The 27,614-nt window shown below is 36.6% G+C and overlaps 1 protein-coding gene and 1 non-coding gene across 2 annotated transcripts in view; both read left to right on the forward strand.

Moving 5' to 3' along the window:
- Positions 1 to 2,937: 2,937 nt before the first annotated feature.
- The window catches only part of EIF3A (eukaryotic translation initiation factor 3 subunit A), a 37,745-nt gene continuing 13,068 nt past the window's right edge, over positions 2,938 to 27,614 (forward strand). Inside the window, exons 1-19 of the mRNA XM_015819470.1 lie at positions 2,938 to 3,049; positions 7,674 to 7,864; positions 8,195 to 8,331; positions 8,695 to 8,858; positions 9,118 to 9,317; positions 10,901 to 11,109; positions 11,471 to 11,642; positions 11,869 to 11,973; positions 13,032 to 13,130; positions 13,578 to 13,694; positions 14,987 to 15,172; positions 16,600 to 16,947; positions 17,601 to 17,705; positions 17,822 to 17,935; positions 18,680 to 18,802; positions 19,630 to 19,783; positions 21,081 to 21,259; positions 22,827 to 22,912; positions 27,333 to 27,614. Coding sequence (XP_015674956.1) covers positions 3,001 to 3,049; positions 7,674 to 7,864; positions 8,195 to 8,331; positions 8,695 to 8,858; positions 9,118 to 9,317; positions 10,901 to 11,109; positions 11,471 to 11,642; positions 11,869 to 11,973; positions 13,032 to 13,130; positions 13,578 to 13,694; positions 14,987 to 15,172; positions 16,600 to 16,947; positions 17,601 to 17,705; positions 17,822 to 17,935; positions 18,680 to 18,802; positions 19,630 to 19,783; positions 21,081 to 21,259; positions 22,827 to 22,912; positions 27,333 to 27,614 — 3,020 coding nt within the window. The 5' untranslated portion in view covers positions 2,938 to 3,000. The remainder of the gene's footprint in view (positions 3,050 to 7,673; positions 7,865 to 8,194; positions 8,332 to 8,694; positions 8,859 to 9,117; positions 9,318 to 10,900; positions 11,110 to 11,470; positions 11,643 to 11,868; positions 11,974 to 13,031; positions 13,131 to 13,577; positions 13,695 to 14,986; positions 15,173 to 16,599; positions 16,948 to 17,600; positions 17,706 to 17,821; positions 17,936 to 18,679; positions 18,803 to 19,629; positions 19,784 to 21,080; positions 21,260 to 22,826; positions 22,913 to 27,332) is intronic.
- Positions 13,255 to 13,386, forward strand: LOC114922799. Its single transcript, XR_003810486.1, has one exon. It is a non-coding gene; the product is annotated as a small nucleolar RNA SNORA19 (small nucleolar RNA).

Here is a 27,614-nt window from a genome sequence, read left to right on the forward strand (position 1 = left end):
CTCTTGGCAGTTAAGCAAAATGTCTTCACAGTGGTGTGAAGAAAAATCAGTGTGATTCGGAAAGTCGTCTCTAGTCCACCTTTCTGCTTAATGGGGAATTCGTATTAGAGGATCCAGTTTAGTTAAAACATTTCTTTTGGTCATTGCCAAAAAGTTTTTACCGCTTACTTTCCTTTTCCAGCTTGACCAGATTTTGCTCCCATGAAATGTTCATCTCTGCTTGAGTTCTGCTCTCCAGAGCAAGAGAATAAAGTATGTAACTGCAGGAGATGCTCCATGTGACCATACCACCTTTTTGGGAGACCTCCCACCATCAATTCTTTGAGTAATTTTCACAGTTGTAATTATAACTTTATAAGCATTATTTTGCTTTTACATAAATCGTTTTGCCAAGAGGTTTTGGATGTGGCAATCCGTGGCCACTAGACTGAACACTGTCTTCCACAAACATTACATTGTATAGATGGGTTTAATGCTCTTCGTACCTTGAAAATCACGGTTATCCCTGGTGTTACCATAATGGAGTTCAAGGGCTGCCACAGAACTTCTTGTCCTAGTTTCATTTCAATAGTATGTTCCAGAATGAGATTCTAAAAGATTTTTGTTCTTGATAATGAGATTGGATCTTAGGGATTCCTCACAAAATAGAACTTTATTTTTTAACTTCTACATCAAGCTTTTGGGTGGAGTCATTTGGGGGATAGGGTGTAGTTCCATGTGTATAATTTATAAATGCAGTTAATATTTCTCCTTTTTGATTTAATTTAATGGCACAATGATGTTCCTAATTTGTAACTTTAGAAACAGCTTGAATACTGCAGTATATGTAAATGACTTTTGGTGGCTTACATAAAAAAATGCAATTCTACAAAATAGAGAATAAAAATGGCAACAACTGAAATTAGCAGAATGCTATCCAAAAAAGCTGTCTTTGTGGAAAACCAAGAAAGAGAGATTCAGCCTGATCTCCATAGGGTGGTTTTTCCACAGTATCAGCATTTTTACTGAAAAGCAGTGGGCAAAAGCCCCTCTGGCCATGGCTTTCATCTGGTGATCCAGCAGGTGTCATAGGTCCAGGCATCTTACAAGGTTGGTAATAAATACAGCTCACATGTTTTGGGGGGGTATTTTTGCACCCCAAATTGCCAAATAACTCCTCCTAGCATAACCTCTATCCACAAGCCAGGGGCCGTTAAGCCAACCTTTCTTCTATTGAACATAAACGGGAACCACCCACTAAGGAAAGAGCAGATTCATCACAAAACAATATCTTGATCTCCCAACTCTCCAGTCTAAAGATACTATGGTTGATTGTATCAAAGCCATCAAGAAATTTAGCAAGACTAGGAGAGGTACATTTACCCCATCCATGTCCCTATTCAGGATTTCCAGGAGAGTCACTAATGCTGTCCTCTCCCCTAAACCAGGTCCAAACTCTGTCTGAAAAGATTTAAGGTTCACAGGGTGTGAAATTGATCCACAGTTTCAAAAACCTTTTCCCAAAGGAAGGTTGAAGATAGATCTGCCCAGGGATGGTTCTTCAGGAGGCATCATACTCTAGTTTCCTCCTGCAATGTCAATTTCCCAGATTTGAGTGGTCACTACCATACCTGTTTTCTCTACAAGCTAAAAGAATAGGGATCCAGCCAAGTAAAAGACAACTTAGACTACACTGTATTTTTTTTTCTGAAGTCACAGACCTGAAAAAGTTCTAGATAAACATGCCTCAGTCACCATCTGTCCATTACATATGTATTTAGATGGCTTCAATTGGCATGCACATATGCTTTCAGCTAACTTATTAGTCTACTCTAGCTGTTGGTGACCATTGTGCGTCAGAATAAATTAAAAATGGAAGCCCTTCTTTAATTAAGAAATAACACAAAACCACGGTTGAACTGATTTGTCATAGTGGCCTGGTTCTCTAAATATACTAAAAAATCACTCATATTTTGTAAACCATAATGACTATGTTCACGCATAGCACCTCAGCGACTAAATAAGAATTAATATAATGTCCAGCCTTTTCGACTTTCATAGAGAAATAAAGCTTTCACTTTGGGTCTTCCTAGTTCTGAATCAGCATTTCATGGTCTAGTAAGACTACTAGGGCATTGAATAGGAACCACAGCCCTCTTCCCTGACTATGCTGATAAGGAAAACTGTAAATGGTAGCTCCTAAAGCAATGGTTCTCAACCTTTTTAATGCCGCGACCCCAACCGGTCGTAAGTCGAGGACTAAACCGGTCGTAAGTCGAGGACTACCCAACCGGTCGTAAGTCGAGGACTTTCCCTGCCCGGGAGCGCCGTGCATGCGTGGTTCCGCCCCCTGCGCCAGCCAAGGCGTAGCTGGCAAGTGGCAGAGACGGAGCAGGCCGACCACCAGCTGGCCCAGCCCAAGGGAGGTAAGGCACCCGCCGGAAAAGGGGGAAAAAAATGGCGGACAAAAAAAATGGTGGACAGCCTTGCTTGGCGACCCCCATGAAATGGTCGATCGACCCCAAATGGGGTCCCGACCCACAGGTTGAGGACCACTGTCCTAAAGGACGGACGCTGGCCAAGGCAGGTTAAGCCGTCTCTTGATTACACGCAACAACTTTTATGAAGAAGCTGGTTCCAAGGAATGCGGAGACGCAATTCTGAATAATAATCCCCAGAGCAGTAATTCTGAAGCCAAGTGCCCCAAGTAGAAAATAACAAGCAAAGGCTCTCCGAAAATGAAGATAAAATTCAGAGCTGCGCCATTCATTCCAACACTTTTTTTTTTGGGAATGCCTTTGAATTAGCCTTCTCCCCTGGCGACAGCCTGAGCTTGCCGCACATGCGCATACTTAGCTCGGGGGTGGGGGAGGGAGGTCACAGAGGCGACGTCTAATCGGTTCTCTTCCGGGCACTTTCCTGCGTGAGAGTCACGTGACGCCTTCCCTTTCCGGCCTCGCTTGCTGTCTGACTGGGCGCTCCTTAGGGCTCGTTGCCGCGTGAGGAGAAGCCGTCGCCATCATGCCGGTCTACTTCCAGCGGCCCGAGAACGCCCTGAAGCGGGCGAATGGTGAGTGCGAACCTCTGAGGGTCGCTCAGATTAAAGCAGAGGCCGCCTCCGTGTCTTTTTCGTCTTCGCATCGCCTCCGGCTGGGCTTAATGACGGGGATTGAGGCCTAAGCTGCCACCAGACCCATAGCCACTCCCCCCGCTTCCTTGCTTGGGGAGCGCGAACTGCCAGCCGTCAGTAGGAGCGGAAGAGGCCATTTATCCCACGAGCCATTTTAACATAAATTAGGCCTTTTTGTTCTTCTGGCGTCGTGCCACTTGCCCTTTTGGCCAAAATGTGGGTTGGGAGTTTGGCCCATGAGGACAGAACATTTTTTCTTCTTCCAACATGTCGCAATAAAAGCAAGCACGAACTACGGCTGTCTCTGATGACTGCCGCGTTGTGCTGGTCACACTTTTACTCAGGTCGATTTTTTTTTCTTTCTTCATTCGTTATGGACTGCAAATGTCAACGGACGGCCTATTAAAATGGGCTTTCCCCCTGGATATATTCACAACTCACGTTTCTGGTAGCTCTTAAAAACTTATTCCCGTTTGCTAGAATCTGATTCATAATTCGAAAACATATTGAAACACATTTTTTTCCCAGGTTTAGTCTTTGCCTGGTTGAGGGTAAAAAGTTATAAACACAGAAGGTGCAAGTCTTCTTGTCTTTTCCTTATCTCTCACATTTCAAGTCCAAAAAGTAATAACTGCTTAATATAATATGGACTTTAAAAAGAACACTTCTTGTTAAGAGTTGCTATAAAAAAGTGCTGACACATTGAGACTTAAGAACAATTCTTGATTTCCAGGAGAAAAGCCGGTAGGGCAACCACCTGGAAATCTCAAAGACTAGTTCAAAGGGACAATTACTCAGTGTATCATATTTATTTATTTATCTATTGCACTATTGCAAAACGTTTCTATATTTGTCTTTAAAATAGAATTCATGTCCATCATATTTCCCCAGCACTCTTCTGATCTTTTGCGTGTCAACCTGAACATTGTAGTAAAACAACATATGGTGTTAATATATAGGGATATAAACATTCCTTTTAATGTATATTTTTAATTGGGATATGAGCACTTTTACAAATTAAAGGACTGCTTGTAAAAACTTTATGAAATAAGTATCCATTATAATTTAATGGAAGTATAGTCATTTGCCAAAATCTATTGTACATCTGTTACAAATCAAACTTCAGTTAGATTTTGAATGTCAGTTGCAAGAATTGGTAAAAATAATGCCATGAATGTGATTGAGTAGTTTTATTTCATATTACTCAGTCCTTTTACCTATATTTTTTTATTTTATTCATTTGTAAAAGATACATCATTTGGATATAATATGTTGCAGTTTAATATTAAAAAGTTCTTGACTTCCATATTTCCTGTTTATCTTCAACACGTCATATCATACAATGTGAAATATGTTGATGAGAAGCCATAGTTGAAAAATGGTGAATAAGATTTTACACCTTTATAAATGCATTCAGTGTATAAGTATGGATAAATTTTGGCCTTTGCATCTAAATCAAGGGCAGCTTATTTTTATCCTGCCATTGTTTTTGTAAATAACTCAAGGCAGAAAATAAATCTAATTCTCCTTCTTATATTCCTCACAACAACAACCCTGTGAGGTGAGTTGGACTAACTAGAACAACTATAGGTTGTTTGCCAAATATTTAATCACGGACTGGCATTATTTGTGTACAGCTGTTGAGATGTAAAAATTTATAGGCTTGGAAAAATTGAACTATATATCATTTCTATCAATATACTAATGGTATAACAGCATATAAACAGTCTTAACAAAATGTAAATTACACTATCTGGCACAAGGGACTTATAGAGTAATATTATTTGTTTAAATATTACTTTATAAAAATGGCCTACAGAATTCAGTGTCCTTCATGAGGAAATTCACCCTGTTTAATATAATTTAATTGTTGTACAAGTGCAAAAGGATAAACCAGTTCTACGGTTCTTGATTCATTTGACATTGTTCTTACTGAACACAACACTGCAACTTTACACAGGTTACATATACATTCAGTACTAGAGGGTGAAGCCTGATTAATACAACATTCTAGATCAGTGGTGGCGAACCTATGGCACGGATGCCAGAGGTGGCACTCAGAGCCCTCTCTGTGGGCACGCGCGCCATCGCTAGGTTTTATAAAACCTTTTCGCTTTAAGCTTCTGCCGCCATGTGCAAAAAAAAAAAGGTTCAATCAATCAGTCAATTTCAACTTCTCGTGGGGAAAAAAAGATCATGCAAAGTTGGAATTGATTGATTGAACCTTTTAGTCCCACCCAGTCTGCCGTTACCATCGCAGCCACGCCCAGCCAATGGGCCACACCCACCCGGCACCCAACGATGCATAAGTGGGTTTTGGGTTGCAGTTTGGGCACTCAGTCTCTAAAAGGTTCGCCATCACTGTTCTAGATTATAACAATTTGTCATAAAAACGGAGAGTTTGGATTGGGCATTGTGAATTATCTGTATCCAGCCATTCGGTTTGTAAGCCATATTTAATATTTAGTATGCTGTGGAATTTACCGAATTTACTGTGGTCTGATAAAAATATGATTTAGTAGACATGATTTTAACATGCTATGAAAATTTCAAAAAGTCAGACTGATGAATTGCAAATAATAAAATCTTAGAACTACGAAGAAGGGTAACACAATCTTTGTACTTAACTAATTAGACAGCACTGGAATTCTAAAGACTAGGAAATATACCTGGACATTAAGTTTAACTACAACAGTAGTCTATATGGCCTATACATAATTTTTATTTTCTGCTTAAGGAAAATACAAATTCATAGCAAATTTTGCTTTCTTGTTTTTCGTGCTATGTATGCAAACAAGAAATCATGTTTGCCTACACTTATTGCTACTTATCCAATCTATAAAAAAGCCAATGGGGTAACTTTTAATTTTAGTTTTCAATTCTTATATGAAATAAAATAACAATTTTAGTGAATTTTCCTCAACCATAGAAGCCCATAAAAATAAGATATTTTATCTATAAAACAGTATACCAATATACCAAAAATAACAGTAGCAAAGTATATATATCTTTTTGTTTTCTAATTTATAAGCACAGTGCCAACAACAGTCAATTTCAAATTCAAAAATGCGAAGCTGATTTTTTTCTTGGTTTGAATTAACAAAATACAAAAAAACAAAAAGAGTACCCAAAATTATAAAAGGGGAGGAACATGCAAGACATATGTGAAGAATAACGTAGAGCAGATAGACAAGTTCTGTGGCATCACACACTGGATGTGTTTGGGGCTCATTTCCTCATGCCTGCCAACTCTTCCATTCAATCAGGAAAAAAAGGAAGTACTATAATACGATGCCTCCCACCTCCAAACCTCACAGAGCATACCAGAAGGATATAATGGTCTATTGCAGTGTTCTTTAAACATATTGCTTTCAGGATCCCTCCTCCCACTTGTAAATTTTATGGATGACCCAAAAGAGCTTTTATTTGTATGGGTTATATTTATCGATATTCTCCATATTAAAAATTAAAATTAATGCATTCATGGAATATGTATTGAATTATGGAAAACAATATTAAGCCCATTAGATAATATTAAAATATTTTTCATGAAAAAATCCTATCTTTTTATTAAAAATTAAGAGTAACGTTTTAAATTTTTAAAAATATCTTTAATATCTGGCAAATAATTTCAATTTTGTAGACTATTGTGAGAGTCTTGGGGGTCCGAGACCTCTAATAAGAACTATAGAGGTAGATTTCTGCTCATTCAATCCCCAAAATAATCATCCAGAATGATTAGAAGGGATTACTGTGTGACAAAAATGAAAAGAAATAAGGAATAATGCTTAGCAACATACTCTTTTATTTCTTCCTCAAATTATATAGATGGATTTTTAAAACAAAAAAAACAAGAAGGGCTGTTTAAAACTAATTATAGTGGAAATGAAAATTCAGATATCATTGTATTGGGTCCAGTATGGCAGAGATTCAGCTTCCATGCTTCAAAATAGGACCCGCACTAAAGATTAATGTAACCAAAGCATTTTCAGAATCAGTTTCTTGAAATCTTTTTGAAACTTGGAATTTGTAGTTAATTTCCAATCTGTTTATCCAGTCATGAACATTATCACCAGTTGATCTTCAGATATCTATAAATAGTTTGGAGTTTCTAAATCTTTCTGAAAACGTTGGGATAATTTTTATCTTGAATTTTAAAATGGTTTATTCTTCCTTCCTTCCTTCCTTCCTTCCTTCCTTCCTTCCTTCCTTCCTTCCTTCCTTCAAAATTTAAATTATATACAATTAATTAACAATATTTAACACAATAAAGCAATATTTAAACTTAAAGAAAAACAATAATAGAAATCAGAGGTAAAGAAAAAAAGGAAAAAATCTCAAAGAGAAAAAAAGGAAAATATATTTTACATATATTATCTTAAGTAACCAGCATAATTATATAATTTTGCTGGTTACTTAACAACTGATCCTTATTTGTTATAAGCAGCCTGGTGCTGTTTATAAGGCTTAATTTAATCATATATACAAGTTCAATATAGCTTAATTTTTTAAAAATACACAATCTTCAGTGGAATTGAGCATTAATCATTGTTTATTTTTCTAGAATTTCTTGAAGTTGGGAAGAAACAACCTGCTCTTGATGTTCTATATGATGTTATGAAAAGTAAAAAACACCGAACATGGCAAAAGATCCACGAACCAATTATGCTAAAATACTTAGAGTTGTGTGTGGACCTCCGGAAGAGCCACCTGGCAAAGGAAGGATTATATCAATACAAGAATATATGCCAGCAGGTAGAAACTTTTAAAGTTTAATCATACTAATAATTGGAAATTAAATAATCAGCATTTTAATAACAAATGCATGTAGAGATTCTGGAACATACATTTCTTGGTAACCTATTTACATGATACAATTATTTGAAGAATAACTTGTTAGGACTCATCTAGGTAAATGTGCTTCATATTATAATTGTTTTTTGTTATTAATAGGTTTCTTTGGAACCCGAATAATCTTATTTATTGCTATATGAAGTTAATATATTTTATTCAAATTTGAATTTTCTACATAGATTTTGTCCCTGATTAAGAAAAGCTCCTTTAGCTCTTCTGATTTTGATACAGGTAAATATTAAGTCCTTGGAGGATGTAGTACGAGCTTATTTAAAACTAGCAGAAGAAAAAACTGAAGCTGCTAAAGAAGAATCTCAACAGATGGTCCTGGATATAGAAGATCTTGATAATATTCAGACTCCAGAAAGGTAAAAGTGATGCTTACCTTTGATTACATTAATTTGGTTCATGTTAAATGTATTTATTTTTAAATGATCCTACTTATTTGTGATCTGGTTCCCCTCACATGAAAGCCTTTACCAAACTGAATCTTTTCTGGATTAGTCTGTGTGTCAGATTGTATTTTAGTTTTGAGTCATGACAATTAGCATTTTAGTTTTGAGTCATGACAATTTTACATCTGTCCTCCCCAAAATTTGCATTATAAGTCCTTCATAGATATAACTGCACTGTACTTTTTCTTGATTATCACTTGATCTGTTGTAACAAGCAAGAATAATGTGATAAAATATTATACAATTAGGTAATATAAAATACTCTTTGTTTCTTAGTGTTCTCTTAAGTGCTGTAAGTGGGGAAGATACCCAAGATCGTACTGATCGGTTACTTTTGACTCCATGGGTTAAGTTTCTGTGGGAATCATACAGGCAGTGTTTGGATCTTCTCAGAAACAATTCCAGAGTAGAGAGACTCTATCATGATATTGCCCAACAAGGTAACATTTAAACTTTACAGTATCTCTATGTAATATATATGTGATTGTTATTCAACGTCTGATAGAATGACCTTTTTTTCTTTTAAACAATGAATTGTAATCTTTTCCTGATAAATATTTTAATAATTCAAGAAAAATCTAGCTTTTCATTAAGAGAATATGTGGAACAAATAACTCTCTCCAGGTGATTGATGTCAGTAATATTTTTAGCATGTTCATAAGTGCTAAAATATAAATTTGAAATAATTTAATCTTGCAGCTTTCAAGTTCTGTTTGCAATATACTCGTAAGGCTGAATTTCGTAAACTCTGTGACAATTTAAGAATGCATTTGGGTCAAATTCAGCGTCATCACAATCAAAGTACAGCAATCAACCTCAATAATCCAGAAAGTCAGTCAATGCATTTGGAAACTAGGCTTGTACAATTGGACAGTGCTATCAGCATGGAGTTGTGGCAGGTACATACTTAATACAATATCAAAGCATTGTAATGTTTCTTCACTTCCTGTCTTCATTTAACTTTAAATTCCATTTTATGCGTTGAGACATTTTAGTCAGCTAATGAAATCGCTTTACAATCCATTCCTGTTCTACTTAATGATTAGGATTGATCTGAGACCAATTCAGGTGCCCTACTAAGATATATATCCAGATTTAGCATGTGCACCTTCTCCCAAAAGTAGATCCTGGAAATGAAGCAGAGCCATTTTCAATACAAGGGTTGTTTTAATTGCCCAGAATGTAAATCCAGAAGACATGGCTTTCTAAGGCAAAGGGAAAAAAGGTGTGAAAGGAACGAGAGGAGAAAGGATGATGGAGAGAAATTTCAGAGAACGCAGAAGGGGAAGGAGGATTCGGAAGATGACTGGGGAAGAGATCACAGTGATGGAAACCAAAATACAAAGAAAGCAGTAGGCAAGCTCCCAAGTTACTGAAGCAGAATCATTGTAGAAGTTAGGAGCTACTCAGAAAACTTCAACGTAGAGACAGAGTAACTTCTGTAAGGGGAAAAAAGAACCCTAGACAATGAGCAGGAGAGGATTGTTGCAAATTCTCTGGAGGGTTGAGAGACAGAGTTTAGAAGCATTAGGATTTTTAAGACCAGTTCTTATCCTCTCAAAACCAAAGAGCATTTGATGCCTTGGGAGATATCTTCTGTCCTATTTAGCTTACACTTACAGCTCCCTCTAAAAAAGTTAAACATTCCCAATTCTGTTGTAATGCTCCAACCATCTTCCTTCTAGGACTTCTGCCTGATAGCCTGGAGATATTCTGAACTCTAATTGCATTTCTTTTTTATTTGTATCCTGCCTTTATTATTTTTACGAATAACTCAAGGTGGCAAACATCCAACACTTCTTCCTCCTATTTTTCCCAAAACAACAACCCTGTGAGGTGAATTGTGCTGAGAGAGAGAGAGTGATTGGCCCAAGATCAGCCAACTGGCTTTCGTGGCTGAGGCAGGGCTAGAACTCATGGTCTCCCTGTTTTCAGCCTGATACCTGAACCACTAGACCAGGGGTAGGCTTGGCTCTTTTATGACTCGTGGACTTCAACTCCCAGAATTCCTGAGCCAGCCATGCTGAGGGGAAAGGGAGAGGTTGCCATGCTAAGCCATGCTGCCTCAAGAATTCTGGGAGTTGAAGTTCATGTGTCATAAAAGAGCCAAGGTTGCCTACCCCTGCATTAGACCAAAGTGGCTCTATTCAGTTGAATATTGTGAGAGTGTATAATATATTTCCCAATTTAAGGTTGGGGATTCTTTCCTAACCAATAATGAGTGAAATTTGTTTTGCCTTTATCAATGGATAAGACAATGATAGGGAATGAATTAATTCCATAGGTGCAAAGCAGATTTGATAAAACAGTACTAAAAGTAAATGGATGTACAATTTATTTGTAATGGAGGTTTTCCAAATATGCTTAGATCCAAGTAGTAACAATAAACACATGTATATTAAATAGGTCTAGATTTCAGTGTGATATTCCTTAAAATTTTTCCCTTGTGGTAATTTAACATATAGTTTTGTTTTGTTTTTAGGAAGCTTTTAAAGCTGTGGAAGATATACATGGGCTATTTTCCTTATCCAAAAAGCCACCAAAGCCCCAGCTGATGGCAAATTATTACCACAAAGTTTCTACTGTATTTTGGAAATCAGGAAATGCACTCTTTCATGCATCTACTCTTCATCGTCTTTATCATCTTTCAAGAGAAATGCGAAAAAATCTCACACAAGAGGAGATGCAGAGGTGGGGAAAATCCATGGCTTGGAGCAATTTTGTTTTTGGAATCATTAATAGCAGTTTTGAACTTCCATTTAGCTATATTCAATATTATTTCAGTGGACTTTATAAAACAACAATGGAATTTTTCCTGCTCTGTTCCTTGCGTATACCTAAAGTTTCTCAGGAAGGTCCGAAAGATAAAAGGGAGTATGGCTGGAGGAGAGAAATAAATAGATTATGCTGATACATGCATGCTATTGGCATAATGAGTGCACTGTTTTAGCTAAAGAAATATAGAGGTAGGAGAGTGGAAGATGCTTTTTTAACTGTTTAAATGTAAAGAATAGGGATCCTATTCTAAATCATCTTATTTCTCTCTCTGTAGGATGTCAACAAGAGTACTTTTGGCTACTCTGTCAATTCCAATAACTCCTGAACGAACTGACATTGCTCGGCTTTTGGACATGGATGGCATAATTGTTGAAAAGCAACGTCGATTAGCAACATTGTTAGGACTTCAGGCTCCACCTACTCGGATTTCTCTTATTAGTGATATGGTAAATACTTTCCATAAACATGTTTATGTTATGCAGACTTTATTTGCATCAAGTGACATTTTAGCCCTTCCAGCATATAGAGATGTTACTTGTAAATTAGAATATGCTTAATATAGATACCAGTGCATTATAATCTTTAAGTATTAAAATGTGCTTGCATGTGTATAAAACCCCATCTGAGAAAAGTAATTAGTGTTAACAATTGTTTTTATTTCGTGTTTTATAGGTGAGATTTAATGTAGTTCAGTACGTTGTCCCAGAGGTAAAAGAGCTTTACAACTGGCTTGAAGTAGATTTTCATCCACTGAAGTTATGTGGCCGCGTATGCAAGGTAAGATTTTGAGACAGGTGCCAATACAAATTATAGTTTATAGTAAATGAGCTTTTTATTAAGTTGAACTGTGAAAAGATATGTTATATCTTGATTATTTTGTGAAAAAAATTTCTTATTGTTTTACTTATATAGCTTCCCATCTCACAACAGTTAATTGGGGCTAAGTCCCATATTGATCCTATATATTTATATTGCTTGATAGGAGATTTTCTTTTAAAAAGTCTATAAATGAAACAGTCTTTATTGTTGCCAATTCTTTAATAAGTTTTCTTTCTAATAAACTATATTTTTAAAATTACACATAGTATTCAGAAGTGTTTATTAATTAATGAAATGTTAAAACGATTTTGTATTTACCCAGTTGGTACTGAATCAAACATCAAGTCTTTAATTCTTCACTTTATTGATAGTTAATGATGTAGGAAAAACTATTGCAAGATTTTATGTTTCAATACTATTCATGGAAATAGCAGTTATCTTTTGTTCAGCAGTATACTTCTGACATCTAGAATTCCTTCACAATTACAAAATATAACTTATTTCTGTTTTTTTAACATTTATTAAATAATAGATGATGGTTAATTAGCATATCATATATTGTCATTGCCAATAATAGTTAAACATTTTAACTTGATAAATGCTTGTTGAAATAGTGAAATGATTATTAGCACTGAACTAATTAATATTTGTGACCTTAAGTGCTTCTTTTCCTAGAAAATGCTATGCATATTTTTCAGTGATTTTCATTTCTAGGCATGTTCCTATGTATTACTAAGAGAGCAGTTGTAGCATATCAAGTGAGAAGAAGTGCATCATTCATATATGTATCATTTGCACTCTCTGTGTGTGTGTGTGTGTGTGTGAGAGAGAGAGAGACAGAGAGAGAATGATACATGTACTGCATGAATGATACATTGATTAAGATGTACAGATTTTTTACTTTCATTGTAATATGAGTGCATTATTGGAAAGAAATGGTTTGAGCAATCAAGTGAGAAAAACTTACTGTCTTAATCAACCCTACTACCATTTACCGATGTACTGATTCTGTGCAGGTTTTAAACTGGGTAAGAGATCAATCTGAGAAAGAGCCAGAATTGCAATTATATATTCCTCATCTGCAAAACAACACCATCCTTAGACTACTTCAGCAGGTATGGTTCTAAAACAATACTTTAAAATATTGAATTCTAATTGTAATTTTTTTTCACTATGCATCTTTAATATTTAGTATTATTGATTTATCTATCTGAAAGCATTAAAGGTCTTTTGATTCTAAAGCACATATCATTGACCTGCTTCCTTTGCACTGGTAAGCAGTGTTATTTCTGGTGTGCTAAAGGGAGATTGTGAAGGCTAATTAGCAGCTTTGCTTCATTTAGCATTGCTGCCAGTCTCCTTCATACATGGTTGCTGCTCAAAATAGTGAAAGTTTTTTTTTTTAAATAAATGGTAATTGCTAATAGCAAGTACTATTTATATTTGAAAAATTATTGTTGATCTTGAAAATTCTTAAAGTTGATTGAGTTCTTTAAAAAAATTGAGCGTTAGGAACTGGTATGATTTATTGGAAAGAGATGAATATTTCTGTATTTTTGCAGGTGGCTCAGATTTATCAAAGCATTGAATTTACTCGCCTGACTACTTTGGTTCCTTTTGTGGATGCTTTCCAACTAGAACGTGCCATTGTTGATGCAGCCAGACACTGTGATTTACAAGTAAGTGATACGGATAAGTGTCAGATATTTCTGCATATTTATGTTTTTCTTTAAATCTGAATTTTTCATTATTAAAAACTGAAAATAGCAGGTATACATCTTACTGTCAGCCCTCCCAGGTAAACCAGACAGGAAACATAAGACAGGATGAGCTAATTCTATTTTATTAAAAGGCTATATTAATAGAATCTTGCAAGTCTGAAAATACAAATCTTGTCCCACCACTTTCAGCTACCTGATCAATTAGGGTGGGTCTTTCCTAAATTTCTTCCTCTGATCTTCAGCAGTTGAGGGCTACCACTTCTACCTGATAATTTCCTAGACAGCATCTCTCCCCCTCATTCATCAAGGTCATTCTCACATACCTTTATTCTTACGGAACCCAAACAAGCAGTTTCAATATATTTTGCTTAAGTAGAAGAAGGTATAAAGTAAAAGCTATCATTCTGAATTACCTTCTGCATACTCAAGAGTGAAAAACTCTGCTGGATAATCCAAATGAGTATATTCCCCAACCACTGATATTTAGAAGTATAAATGAACATAATCACAATATCTCATTGAACAAACTTTATTTTTAACTCCTTATTTCTGGCAGCATATTGTCAGTTGGTTAAATAGAGAGACATTAACCTTGCCAAAAAATGTGTTTCTTGGAGAAGGTAGAATGTTTCATCTTAGATGACTTGACATGCAGGTATGTATCATTTAAAAGCAGAATACAATTTTATTTTAAAATAAGTTTGGATGACAAAAAAAATAGAACAGAATATACTGGTTTTGAAATGAATTCTTAACATTCTAAGTGTTTTAAGAGCAGTAATATAGCAATAGCACTTAGACTTATATATTGCTTCACAGTGCTTTATAGTCCTCTCTAAGCGGTTTACATAGCCAATCTGGGTCCTCATTTTACCGATCTCAGAAGGATGGAAGGCTGGGTCAACCTTGAGCAGGAGAGAACCGAGCTGCCGAACTTGGCAGTAGGCAATCAGCATAATTAGCCTGCAATACTGCATTCTAAACAATGTGCCACCACGGCTCTTAACGTAATAATAGTGGGTCAGTGCAAAGGGATTATATCAGGCATGTCAAACTTGCGATGTCATGTGACGTTGCGTGACATTTCACGACTTTTTCCCCATTGCCGGCAATGGGGTGGGCGCGGTTTCGATGTGACGCATCCGGCCTGCGGGCCAGCAGTTTGACATGCCTGGATTATATGAATACACTGTAAACAATTATTACTGAGTTTTTGACTTACTGATTTTTACTGACTTTATTTTTTAAAGGTTCGCATTGATCATACCACCCGAACATTAAGTTTTGGGTCCGATTTAAACTATTGCACCCGAGAAGATGCTCCTCTTGGACCTCAGCTGCAGAGCATGCCCTCTGAGCAGATTAGGAACCAGCTGACAGCCATGTCATCTGCACTTTCAAAGGCTCTAGAATTTATTAAGCCACCTCATATATTGGTAAATCATAGCTTTTGGTTTGCTTTTTAAAAGTATTGTGTACCTTGGGGAAGCTTTGGTGTGCTCAGTTATAACTAAACTGCTTCTTTTCTTCTGATTCATATTTCTTGTTTCTCATGGGGTCCTTCCCATGATTCTACTCCTGGATAGAAGGAAGTGAATTACCAATAATCTTTTGGTCAATAAAACTACCAATTGAGTCAATAAAAGTTTTATATTTTAGTACAGGGTGGTGGCTGCCTGAGTGAATCTGAGGACAGACTTCATTGTACTTTCAGAGTTTAGGACTGTCACAATAGGCCATCATAAAGGGTCAAAGGGTCAGTGAAAGTTCTCATTCTTAAACACAGGAAGTTTCTGGGTTACAATTGCAGTTAGGATCAGGATTGCCATTGCTAAGCAATGTGGTCATAAAAGTGTGATGTCATGGGGCAACATCGCCTAGCGACAGCAGTCCCAAGCAGAACCTGGTTGCCATTGTAACCCCCAAATGTAGGGGGAGAAACTGAAGTATCCCACTTGCAGGTCAGTGATCAAAGAGTGAAGCTACTATCTCAGGCATAATACAGAAATTTCATAGAAGATCAGATTGCTGATTTTCAAAATGTTACTGTATTTTCACTCCCAGAAAGAAGAGGAAAATAATAGGTTTTCTGCTTAGAATGTCCAAATAAGTTACCTTAACTGTAAGTTGGTTGGCGATAGTCATGGAGTGCTATTTGCTATTCTACTTCAGGCAACAAAATACTTGCGGCCTTGGGGGGGGGGAGGAATGTAGAAGAATAATGATCTAGAGCAGGGGTAGTCAACCTTGGCTCTTTTATGACTCGTGGACTTCAACTCCCAGAATTCCAGAGCAACTACAGGCAGTCCTTGCAACCATTTGTTTAGCGACCGTTAAAATTACCGCATCAGGAAAAAAGTGACTTATGACCATTTTTCAAACTTACAACCATTGCGGCATCCAGATTTCTCCAAAATGTAATTGGTAGACTTAACTCTAAAAGAATCAAGAAATACACAGTAGAGAAGAGTTAATTCTTATTGGTACACTAATCAATGTGTACAGTAAAATATATCATGAGTGACTAATACTTATTTGCATATTTGCAATGAATTTCCTAAAAGCTTTCAGTTAGTTTTTTTCTTTGATGGGCATATTTGGAATTGTGAGAAATTTTCTCAGGAATTTTGCAAAGGTCTACTGAATGGTTGGCCCACGTCTGTTTTAGAGTTCCATTTTACTAGAATTCTGTCAGCCATCCTCTTTCTACAGGATACTCTTTACCACTCTTGCTAAACTTTGTTGTTTTTCTAGTCTTTACTGCTGATCTAAATAAATAGTATTGTTCTGAATTTTGATAACGTAATTGTCTCTTGTAGCATTTGAATTCAAAAATAATCTTGTTATGTTAACCTTTATTCAGCTAGAAAAGGAAGAACAACATCAACAGGCAGTTACAGCTTACTTAAAAAATTCAAAGAAAGAACATCAACGTATCCTTGCTCGCAGGCAAACTATTGAAGAAAGAAAGGAACGTCTTGAGAGTTTGAACATTCAGCGTGAAAAAGAAGAGCTGGAGCAGCGTGAAGCTGAACTCCAAAAAGTTCGCAAAGCTGAAGAAGAGAGACTGCGCCAGGAGGCAAAAGAGCGTGAAAAAGAGCGTATTCTGCAGGAACATGAGCAAATTAAAAAGAAAACTGTTCGTGAACGTTTGGAGCAGATTAAGAAGACAGAGTTGGGAGCCAAGGCCTTCAAAGATATTGATATTGAGGTAAGGAGGGTTATTTCTGTGTGGTAATCTGTTACTTTTTAATTCATGGCCTGGCCTCCTGGTAAGGGGAAATTTTCTGAACAAGTGAAAATAATGATGCACTGTCTATGCCATGCTGCCTGAAATCTTTTCAGGCAGGAATAAAAGGATTCTAACTCAAAGCAAGTTTTCTGTTCCCACCTGTGCTAACATGAAGAACTTTAGTTTGGGATTTCAGACTTGTGTTATTCCAGCATTCATTCCTGATTCTTCCTAAAATGTGTATTCCCAGTGAAACCACTCACTGTCTTGTCTTCCATCTTGTCTGGATTAGGTTTCCTAACATTAATGTGCTTTCCCCAATTTGACTTAAAGTACTACTTTCTATGATATTAAAATAATTGATAAGCAGTGCTTTTTTTGTAAAAAATAAGGTGCCGGAACTCACACATGTCATACAGCCCGCCTTGCCTACCCTACAAGGTTCCATCCAAAAAAGGTGCTGGAACTCCGTTCTGGGCATTCTATGACAAAAAAAAGCCCTGTTGATAAGTATACTTAATGTTTAAGGAAAAACAGAGTAAATGTATTGTGGGAAATACAGTGTATTTAAACTATAGAAATGTTTTCATCACCTTTAGAAATCTTTATGTTTTAATACTTAATATTTGTAGGATCTTGAAGAATTGGATCCAGACTTCATTATGGCAAAACAAGTTGAACAGCTTGAAAAAGAAAAGAAGGAATTGCAAGAGCGTCTGAAGAATCAGGAGAAAAAGGTAAAAGAAAAGCCAGTGTGGATGTAGGCAGAAACAACAGCCCTTACAACTGAAGTGAAAATGTTTTTGTTTTCTCAACTTTTAAGATATTAAATCAACTTTATTTTAAAATCTAGATTGACCATTTTGAAAGAGCAAAACGTTTAGAAGAAATTCCACTGATTAAGACTGCCTATGAAGAACAAAGAATCAGAGATATGGAGCTTTGGGAACAACAAGAAGAAGAAAGGGTAAGATTTTGGAGAGCTTGCTTATTTGAGAAGCAATTTTTGTTAATATTATTTTTCTAGTAACTTTCAATTCAAGTTAATTTGCTTGTCCACTAGCAACATTTCATGGACAAAATCATTATTGTTAAGTATTGGGAAATTCCAGTCTCTTGTAGACTTTTGAATTTTGTCACCACAGAATGTATATCTTCCACCAAAATAAATTATGCAATCTGTAAGTAAATTTATTTAATTGCTTTAAAGTTTCTCCAAATTGTATAATGGCTAAAATTTTGAACTTTATGCAAAACCATGACTGACCTTGACTTATAGACCTTGACTTATGATCACAATTGGGACTGAAACGTCTGTTGCTAAGGGATATAGTTAAGTTTGCTGATTTTATGACATTTTTGCTGCATTCATTAAGCAAATCCAGCTTCCCTATTGACTTTGCTTGTTGGAAGCCCCCTGGGAAAGTCATAAATTGCAATCACGGGACCCAGGATTCTGCAACCATTGTAAATGCATGTTGGTTGCCAAGCACCTGTGATCATGGAGTGACTGCAATGGTCATAAAATGGACTGGCTTTTTTCAGTGTCGTCGTAACTTTGAATGATTGTTAAAGAAATAATCATAAGTCAAGGACTTATGTAACAGGCCCCTCGATGTTTTCTTCAGTGTGAAACTAGTCTGGTAAATTTTAGGCATTGGAACCTGAACACCATATACAGCAGTATATTGATTTGATGAATATGTTACAGATCACCACCATGCAACAGGAACGTGAAAAGGCGCTTGAGCATAAGAATAGAATGTCACGGATGTTAGAAGAGAGTGAATTGTTTATAACTAGGCTCAAGACTGCAAGGAGATCAGTTTATGAGGTACATTTAATTTTTTGTTAACTATAATCCTACATATGGTATCTTTTAATACAGTCATTAGAATGGGCAGGCAGTTTCTTAAAAAAATCAGAACCGTGTTTGCCGTTTAGGGCATTAGCTCAGCCAAAAATTGGCTAGGGTTGCCTCCAACATTCCCTGTTTATATTTTGTGAGTGTTTTTCTGTATGTCTGATAAAATTCAGGAGAATGTGCAACTGTTACCAAAAAAAAAATGCCCAGAGTTACCTTGAGGTAAGATGGGTGACCAATAAATAGTAAACAAATAGATGAATCTTTCCAGCAGCAGAACAATTCTGCCTTGATTGGATTAAGTATAAATTAAAATGATGGGTTTTGACAGACTTTCAAAATTCTCTTATAGTACTACATTCTCAGATTGCCGTTCCTCAATTCACTTTCTCACCCTGCAGATGTGACTCTGCTCCTTGGGATGGGGCAATGGCTTGGAAAGCTACATTCAGTTCTTGGCTTGTACCACCTATACTTGACATCTATTTTATATACTGCCTGGCAACAAGAAAGACATGAATATTACTTATAAAATGTGCTTTGTGTGGACAGTTCATAGTATGTCTGTCTACGTTTTGCTGTTTGTTACTCCACATCTTCATATTGTTGCAAGAATGTAAACAGCACTTCTTTTCTTGTTTGGCTTTGTATAACTAGCTCTCCAAGTGGATAGATTCCTAGTGTGTTTTTATCATCATCTGCAAAGCTAGAAAGTAATTTGGCATACATCCATATTTGACCTTCTGTATGCTGCTCGTGCTGTTTCTGTAGTTCTAGATTAAGTATTGTTGTTTCAGGAAAAACTTAAACAATTCGAAGAAAGATTAGCAGAGGAAAGAAGTAATCGTTTAGAGGAACGTAAGAGACAGCGCAAAGAAGAAAGACGCATTACTTACTATCGTGAGAAGGAGGAGGAAGAGCAAAGATTGCAGGAGGAAAAGGTGCTGAAAGGTAAAGGCTTGAAAGGTTCTTCCTAAAGTAACACTCTACCTTGATCTTCTATTTATACAGATCTTATATTTCTTAATAGTAATTTTGCATGTCTGGATAGATGTGTGTCATGGCAGCTACTAGAAATAGACATTTGTTCAAGTTATCTCGCAAATCAAAATAGAGGTAGTCTTTGCTTTACTACGATTTGTTTAGTGATTGTTCAAAATTTTAATGGCGCTAAAAAAAGTGACTTACGACGGGTCCTCGTACTTATGGCCCTTACAGAGTCTCCCTGTAGCCACATAATTGCAATATAGGTTCTTGGCAACCATTGCACATTTGCAATGGTCACAGTGTCCGTGATCACGTGATTGTCATTTGTAGTCTTCCCAGCTGGCTTCTGACCAGGTCAATGGGGAGAGGCCAGCGGGAGTTTCAAATCATGGTCATGTGATGTCTCACTTAAGATCTGTTTCAGTTAGAAAAGGAGTTGCCCATCCCATTAGATTCATTAAGATGGACCACCTGTACTGTGATTTACCAACATTTGCTGAATTGCAATGCATATGTACTATTGTACAGAGTATATTAGTGCCCATCACAGAGCAGGTACTGAGTTAAGCATACCTGACTTCTGGACAACCCTTTCTTGTGAATGGGCTCTTACTACTACGGAAAAGCAGATAGAGTTCTCCTTCCTTGAGCCAGACAACAGTTGAAGCCACGCTTTGTTTTATGAACCTCTGAAACCATGCATTTTTAATATGCAGCCTTTTTTTCAGTGGTTCATGAAAACATTGCGTGCCTTCAACGGTTAGTTGGCTTGAGGAAGGAGAACAGCGTCTGCCATTTTTAGTCACAGGTAGCCCATTTGTAAGTGCAAGTTCCGACTTACATACAAATTTGAGTTAAAGACAGCTAGAAATGGAACTTGTTCTTTACCTGGGGAGTGTCCCTATTTTGCTCAAATGTTCCTACTGAATTACTTATATTGGGAAATATGTATATAAAATTGTTACAGTAGAGGTGCCATTAAAATATATTAGGGTGAATTGCAGATATAGTAGCAAATGTTTTCTTGCTTTTCTCCCCTCCTTTTTTAAAGCTACAAAATAAAAAATGAATTAACATGGGCTAGATTTAGATTGAGCCACATATCCTTAACTGTTACTTACAAAACTAAATTTATTAAAGCTAACTTTCAAGCTGTCCAAGTGTGAAATGATGTTCAAATCTGTACATTTGAAGATGAAATACTCATTTTTTAATCCAAAATGGGAAGTTCACTTTATTATTTTTATGATTGTTTGGACAGAACAAGAAGAGAAAGAACGTGTTGAACGTGAAAAACGCGAACAAGAAATGCGTGAATATCAGGAACGTGTTAAAAAACTAGAAGAGGTAGAAAGAAAGAAACGTCAAAGGGAATTAGAAATTGAAGAGCGGGAGCGTCGTCGTGAAGAGGAGAGGCGGAATCTTGATGATTCACGAAAGGTAAATAATTCTAAGACGGGGATAATTTGGGGGAAAGCTTGTACCAACCATATAAATCTTACACTCAAGGAATATATTTCCAGCTCAAATTTTAAGATACGGTTTCTATGTGCCGTTTAAACCTTAGCTTACTTTGCAAATGTATTGATAACAATTTAAATTTATGAAGGATTATTCAAAATATATATATTGTATTTTATATTTTCTGTTTTTTATCTAAACAAAGATGTTATACAATACATTGGTACATTGACTTTGCTTATCAGAAATTGGGAAGGTCGCAAATGGCAATTGTGATTGAGATGCTGTGACGGTCATAAATAAACTCTGGCCAAGTGCCAGAGTTGTGATTACACGATCACAAAGGCACTGTGATTGTCATTAGGATCAGTTATCAGTTAATTTTTTCAGTGTGTTGTTGGCAATGTAATTAGATAACTAATAAAATGTTGGAAATGTAATAAAACCTTGGAAAAAATAGTTTGAAGAGTCATATGGGTCTAAGCCAGTGTTTCTCAACCTTGACAATTTTAAGGCATGTGGACTTCAACTCCTAGAATTCCACAGCCAGCATTGCTGGCTGTGGAATTCTGGGAGTTGAAGTCCACATGCCTTACAATTGTCAAGGTTGAGAAACACTGGTCTAAGCTAAATAAAAATAAAAAGATTGCATTGAAAAGTTGGAAAAGATGCATCAATTTTTAAAAAGCAAGGGTTTTTGAGAAAATATCGTCAATAGCATCACATGGAGCCCATTCAAAAAATAGCTTCTGCTCTTGAAACCAAGATAAAAAAATTTAAGCATAAAAATCCATTTTTTCATAATACAGTCCATTATTTCTTCCTTGTTTTCATTTTCTAATCTGAATCTTGGTTTCATTTGAAATGTCTTATTACAGAAATGATGGTTTCTCTTATATCTACATTTTATACCATTTCAGAGATGAATTTGAAATATCGTACACATTACTGAGGGATGAGTGTACTGTGCCATGGAGAACTACTATTCTCTGTTTCCCCTTTCCCTTTTGTTAAGTAATAAGTAATAATTGAGATCCCACATTTATTAAGTTTAACTTTTTAGATTTAGTTTTCAGATATGAACCACCACTATTACCAATGTTGAATATGCATGTTTACCCCATGGTCTTTCAAGAAAACTGGAACAATGTAGAACAAGAGACAACCAGTTCAGCTCTCCGGAATGAGTTATAGGTTGCTCTATGGAGTCTTCTGCTTAGGAAAGAAAAAAAAAAGATTTCTAAAAAGAGGGGATAATATAGAACGCCTCCCTCCACTTTTGTATTTAAACGCACCCATTCTTTGCTTCTTTACATTGGCTTCATCCTTCAGAGATGAAGTCCTTGATAGAAAATTGATTGTCTCCTCCGGCCATAACATGTTCTTTAAATTTGCGAACTACTTAGAAGCAGATTGTGCTTCTGAAACCATTGATAGACTCTGTCTGTGCTTTTTAAAAAAAATGTTTGTGATAATTGAAATTAAAATAAGTATTCCTAATCATGTTGATACTACCCTAAGGTTTTTTTATTGTGTTTAAATGTAGGAATCACGCTGGGGTGATAGAGAAAATGAAAGTGTTTGGAGAAGAACTACTGATCAGGAATCGGAGTGGAGACGTCCCCCAGAAAGGTAGCTTATAGAATAATGCTTAAGCAATCTGTAATAGGTTTCTTTTCTGATTCTGCAAGAATGTACATTGTCATCCAAAGAACATTGACTGGATATGGAATAATTTCAGTGGCAGTTAATACCACCTTATCAGGATTCATTAGATGTTCCAGAACATTCTTGCAAACCTTAATAATCTTAGTGAAGATTCTCTTTCTGTACAGTTAATTGGTCATCTAAATAAGACCATAGAACTATTAATATATTCAATAACCAAACTGAGTTTTGGGTACAACCATTTCAAACAAATTGGCATATCTGACAAAGGCTTGTCCTATCTTTCTAGATTGGAATCATTTTGCTAAATGCATGGCTATATTTGCATCCCTTTCTCCATAATTTCTCTCTGCCCTTTTATATTGTTTAGGTAGTTTAATATGTTTAATTGTCAAGACCCTAAAAATATAGTTATTTTTTGTTATTTTATAATCTTAATTTTCCCCTTTCTCATTCATTTTCCATTCATGTATTTATCTATTCATTTCAATGCTTTTAATTAAAAGAAATTCCTGTTCTAACAGGAATAAGTGATTGATATTTTTCATTATAAAATCTTTAATATTTTTGCTTTTACTATATCAAAGTTTCTGTGCCTATATTTACTACCATGTTTTCCTGAGAATAAGACCCGGTCTTTTTTTTTTTTTTTTTGCATCCAAAAGAGGCACCAGGGGGGGGGGATGTCTTACCTGCTTACCCGCTTTCCTTAGGACTGCCACAGCCAGGCCTCCCATACCCTGACACCTGTTGGGCCGCTGCCTATGTTTTTGGGGGGCCGTTTATAGCCGCATGCCACTTGGTGCATCGTGCCGGTGCTGCCGCTCACGGCAGGAGGCCACGTGGCTCATTGCGCGAATCGCGCCATGACACCGCTCGCGGCAAGAGGCCGTGTGGCTCGTTTCAGTGCGACAAGTGTCAGAGCGTGGGAGGCCTGGCTACAGCGGTTCTAAGATAAGCAGGTGCGAGGCACGTGGGGCAGCTCCACCCCCACCCCCTTTCTAGCTTGATTTTTACATGTGCGCCTCACGCCAAAACTATGATTTTTTGGGGGGGTAGGGCTTATTTTCGGGAAAACATAGTAGATCTCTTGCCTGGTAAAAACAACTTCTGTACAACAAGTTACTTTCATTTTCTAGTCTCAGAAGGGTCAGTGATAGAAATATACATACATAGACTACTGCATTTACAAGCAATACACACATTTGTTATAATAGATTTTTAGTGATCATAAGTAAGAATGTTGAGTTTTGCTATACCTGGAATACTAGTTTACCCAATTTCATGTATTGAAAGTCTTTCCCTAAATATATTAGGTTTCTGCATGTATTCTGCAGCCTATAAATGGAGCATACATTTTTAATATCATTATCTTAACTCGGGGGTGGGGGTGGTGAATGTAGGAACCTGTTCTGATCTATAATGAGTTAAATAAATATTTTGTTGCAGCTATGACTCTTTTTGATTTTATTGAGTTTTGGATTTTTGTGTACCCAGATAGGATTGAACATGAATTTTAGATCAGTAATTTTAGATCAGCACTTTCCTTCCCCAACTTTGGGTTAGTTTCAGTTCACTTTCCAGTTAAAATCTCCTCCCCTATGGCAGTTTTTTCTCTTTATAGTCAGCTGAGGAAAGAACCATGTGGAAATGGTAAGTTGGACTTCAGAGGAAATGGGGGTTGCATAAATCTAAGGAGATGGATTGCCCATGGACAACAGGGTCAATATACTGTAAGTCTGGAATCCAAGAGGAAAGGAATCTGGACACATATTGATGATCAACTTGTAGAAGATGCTGAACATGGTCCTTTTTTCCTGCCCAGGATAGGCAGTGTATGAGTGTGGTGTAATTTTTTTGTTTATATCTATCCTGATTAAGTTTCCTTTTGTGTCTGGGATGGCACAGTTGCAAGGATTGTTTGTCAATTGTTTCTGTTTTCTTCCTTTGTGCAACAAGGACAAGGGCCTTCCCTATATAACATCAACTCTGTGGAGATAATATTGGCCACCACCTTGACATTCTTTCATAAGGCCCTGAAGTCTTGGTTTTGTCAACTGACCTGGGGACCCTCAGAATAGGATGGAGCCGATCAACTGGCTTATTTGATTAATTGCTGTTGCCAGGGGAGTGGGGGAGGGTTAATGTTGGTTATTGTTTTTATTTTGTGTTTTTATTTTTGTAAGCTGCCCAGAGTCACTGAAAGAGAGTTGTGTAGTAATATAAATTTTCTTATATAAATAAATAAATAAAGCAAATTGAGTAAACCTCTCCAAATGAAGCTGCATTCCAGCCTCTATTGGTTATCTGTGTTTTTTTTTCTGCTCTGATTTGTATAACGTGCTGGCAGACTATTTCTTTGACATTGGTATACTAAGAATGCCTCATCTATTTAACATCTGCTATCCTCTTTATTTTAGAAAGTGGTCTAAAATCCCTAGTTTTGGCCATCGTGTACCTTGTTCCTTGAGAACATCTTTAGATACTCAGAACAGACTTTTCATTATACATATTTCAGATAGGAATTCTCAAAATTACCACTTGTTCCAACAAATATCCTTCTTCTTTTCTGTTCAGATCTACACTTTTGACACTGTTCTATGTCTTGCTGTAGGTTATTCTCCCAGTAATAATGATTTCCATTTTTATAGTTCATTTTTTCATTCATCCATTCATTCAGAATATTTATATAGCCACCCATTAGTTGGTCTGATATGTGCTAGCCAGAAGTTTAGTACTAATATGTTTGCTTCTAAGTGCGAAAGAGTTTTCAAACTAGAATAAAACCAATGCAAAATGATGTCATTACTTGGAACCTGGGACAAATAAAATTACTAGTACTGCAGTTCAATGCAAATCCAGTAAACATTAGCAAGTCAATGTGTATAATAGAATATCTGTTTCCCTATCTATTCCCATCTATTCCGTGCGGCCGGCCTGGCGTAGTTTGGATTGTGTTTCAGTGGGGGGTTTTGTATGGGTGTGTTTTTAGAACAGGCCTATTATTCAATTCGATTTTAAAACAGAAACTATTTATTTATTCGTGGTTTTTAGTATCGCCTGTTCACCGCCCTGAGTCCCGCAAGGGAGATAGGGCGGTATATAAATTTAATAAATAAATAAATAAAAATAAATATTCTGGAACATTTGATTTAGAGTGCTCTGGGCAATTCTTTTTTCTTTTGTTGGCTAGTTTATACACACCTTAAAATTGAGTGACTAATTTGATATTTTGGTACCTTCACACTACTCATGTAGTAAGATCATGTTGTATAGATAGTCCTGACAGTTAGAACAATTAATCTGATTTGCCTTCTGATGTTGTGGGTGCTCCAGCACTGCAGGTTTTTAAGAAGAGATTGGACAACCATTTGTCTAAAATGGTATAGGTTTCCTGCTTGAGCAGGGTTTTAGACTAGAAGACCTCTAAGATCCCTTCCAAGTCTGTTGTTCTATTATTCTTTTATTTATGACCAAAACTGGGCTCAGAATTTTGGTTGTAAGTTAGAGCTGTTGTTAAGCAGGTCACCTCATTTTACAGCTATTTTTATGATTATAAAGTGAGTTAGTACAGTTGTTAAGTGAACATGATGTTGTTAAGTGAATCTAGCATATCCAATAGGTGGTTTTTGCAGTTTTCTGCCAGAAAATGGCAAGAAAAGTAGTAAATCATGGTCATTGACTGTGGGATGCTACAACCAGTTGTAAATATGAGCCACTTGCCAAACACCCAAAATGTGGTCACATGACTGCAGGTGGTGGTGACATGGTCAGAAGTGCTTTATGACAACTTTCTGAGGTTGTCATAACTTCAAACAGTTGTTAAACTATTGGTCATTAAATGGAAACTACCTATATACGTATACAGAAAGTACTTTTATTTAAGTAATCATGTTTAACCTGAATATGACTCATGGTACCTAATTTGAGCTCCCTGTAAACTTTAGAGCAGAGGTCCCCAACCTTTTGGGCACCAGGGATCAGTTACGTGGAGAGAGGTTTTTCTGTGGACTGGAGGGGGTGTGGTTTTGTGTGCTGCCTGCATCCCGCGGATTTGTGAGGCCTGGTTGCTGGCATGCCATGGCCCAGTACTGGTCCACGGAGTGGGGGCCCTTGCTTTAGAGAGTAGTTTTGTTAATATTCCATTTCATGATATTGAGATTGAACAAATAACTTGCATTCTTTACATTTTGCTATTTATAACTTATCCATGGAAATTTGTGACTTCCTGATGTATGAATGCATGTATTAACAGAATTGCTCACAGAATTTTTGAGATGAGAAATCATGTGTAATTTGTAGTTATGTAGTTGTAATTTAAAAGAGTAATCCAGTTATTGGGTTTTGGACATCTGAAAACTTAATTCTGGCTTTGTTTTACTAGAGAGTGGCGGCGTGGGGAAGTACGTGATGATGAAAAATCTTTACGAAAAGACGATGTGACTAAGTCTACTACTCCACAAGAAACAGGAGAGCCTACCCAGGAAGCACCAGAAGACAAAGTATTGGAACATGATAAAGAGGAAGACAAGGGTCCTAAGAAAGTCCTGGATGATGACAAATCGAGTTGGCGTTCAACTGAAGATGACAGGACCCCCAGGCGTGGCTTAGATGATGACAGGACCCCCAGGCGTGGCTTGGATGATGACAGGACCCCCAGGCGTGG

This window comes from Protobothrops mucrosquamatus, unplaced genomic scaffold, assembly GCF_001527695.2.
Source record: "Protobothrops mucrosquamatus isolate PMUCROS unplaced genomic scaffold, P.Mucros_1.0 scaffold930, whole genome shotgun sequence".
In the NCBI taxonomy this organism is placed as follows: Eukaryota; Metazoa; Chordata; class Lepidosauria; order Squamata; family Viperidae; genus Protobothrops; species Protobothrops mucrosquamatus.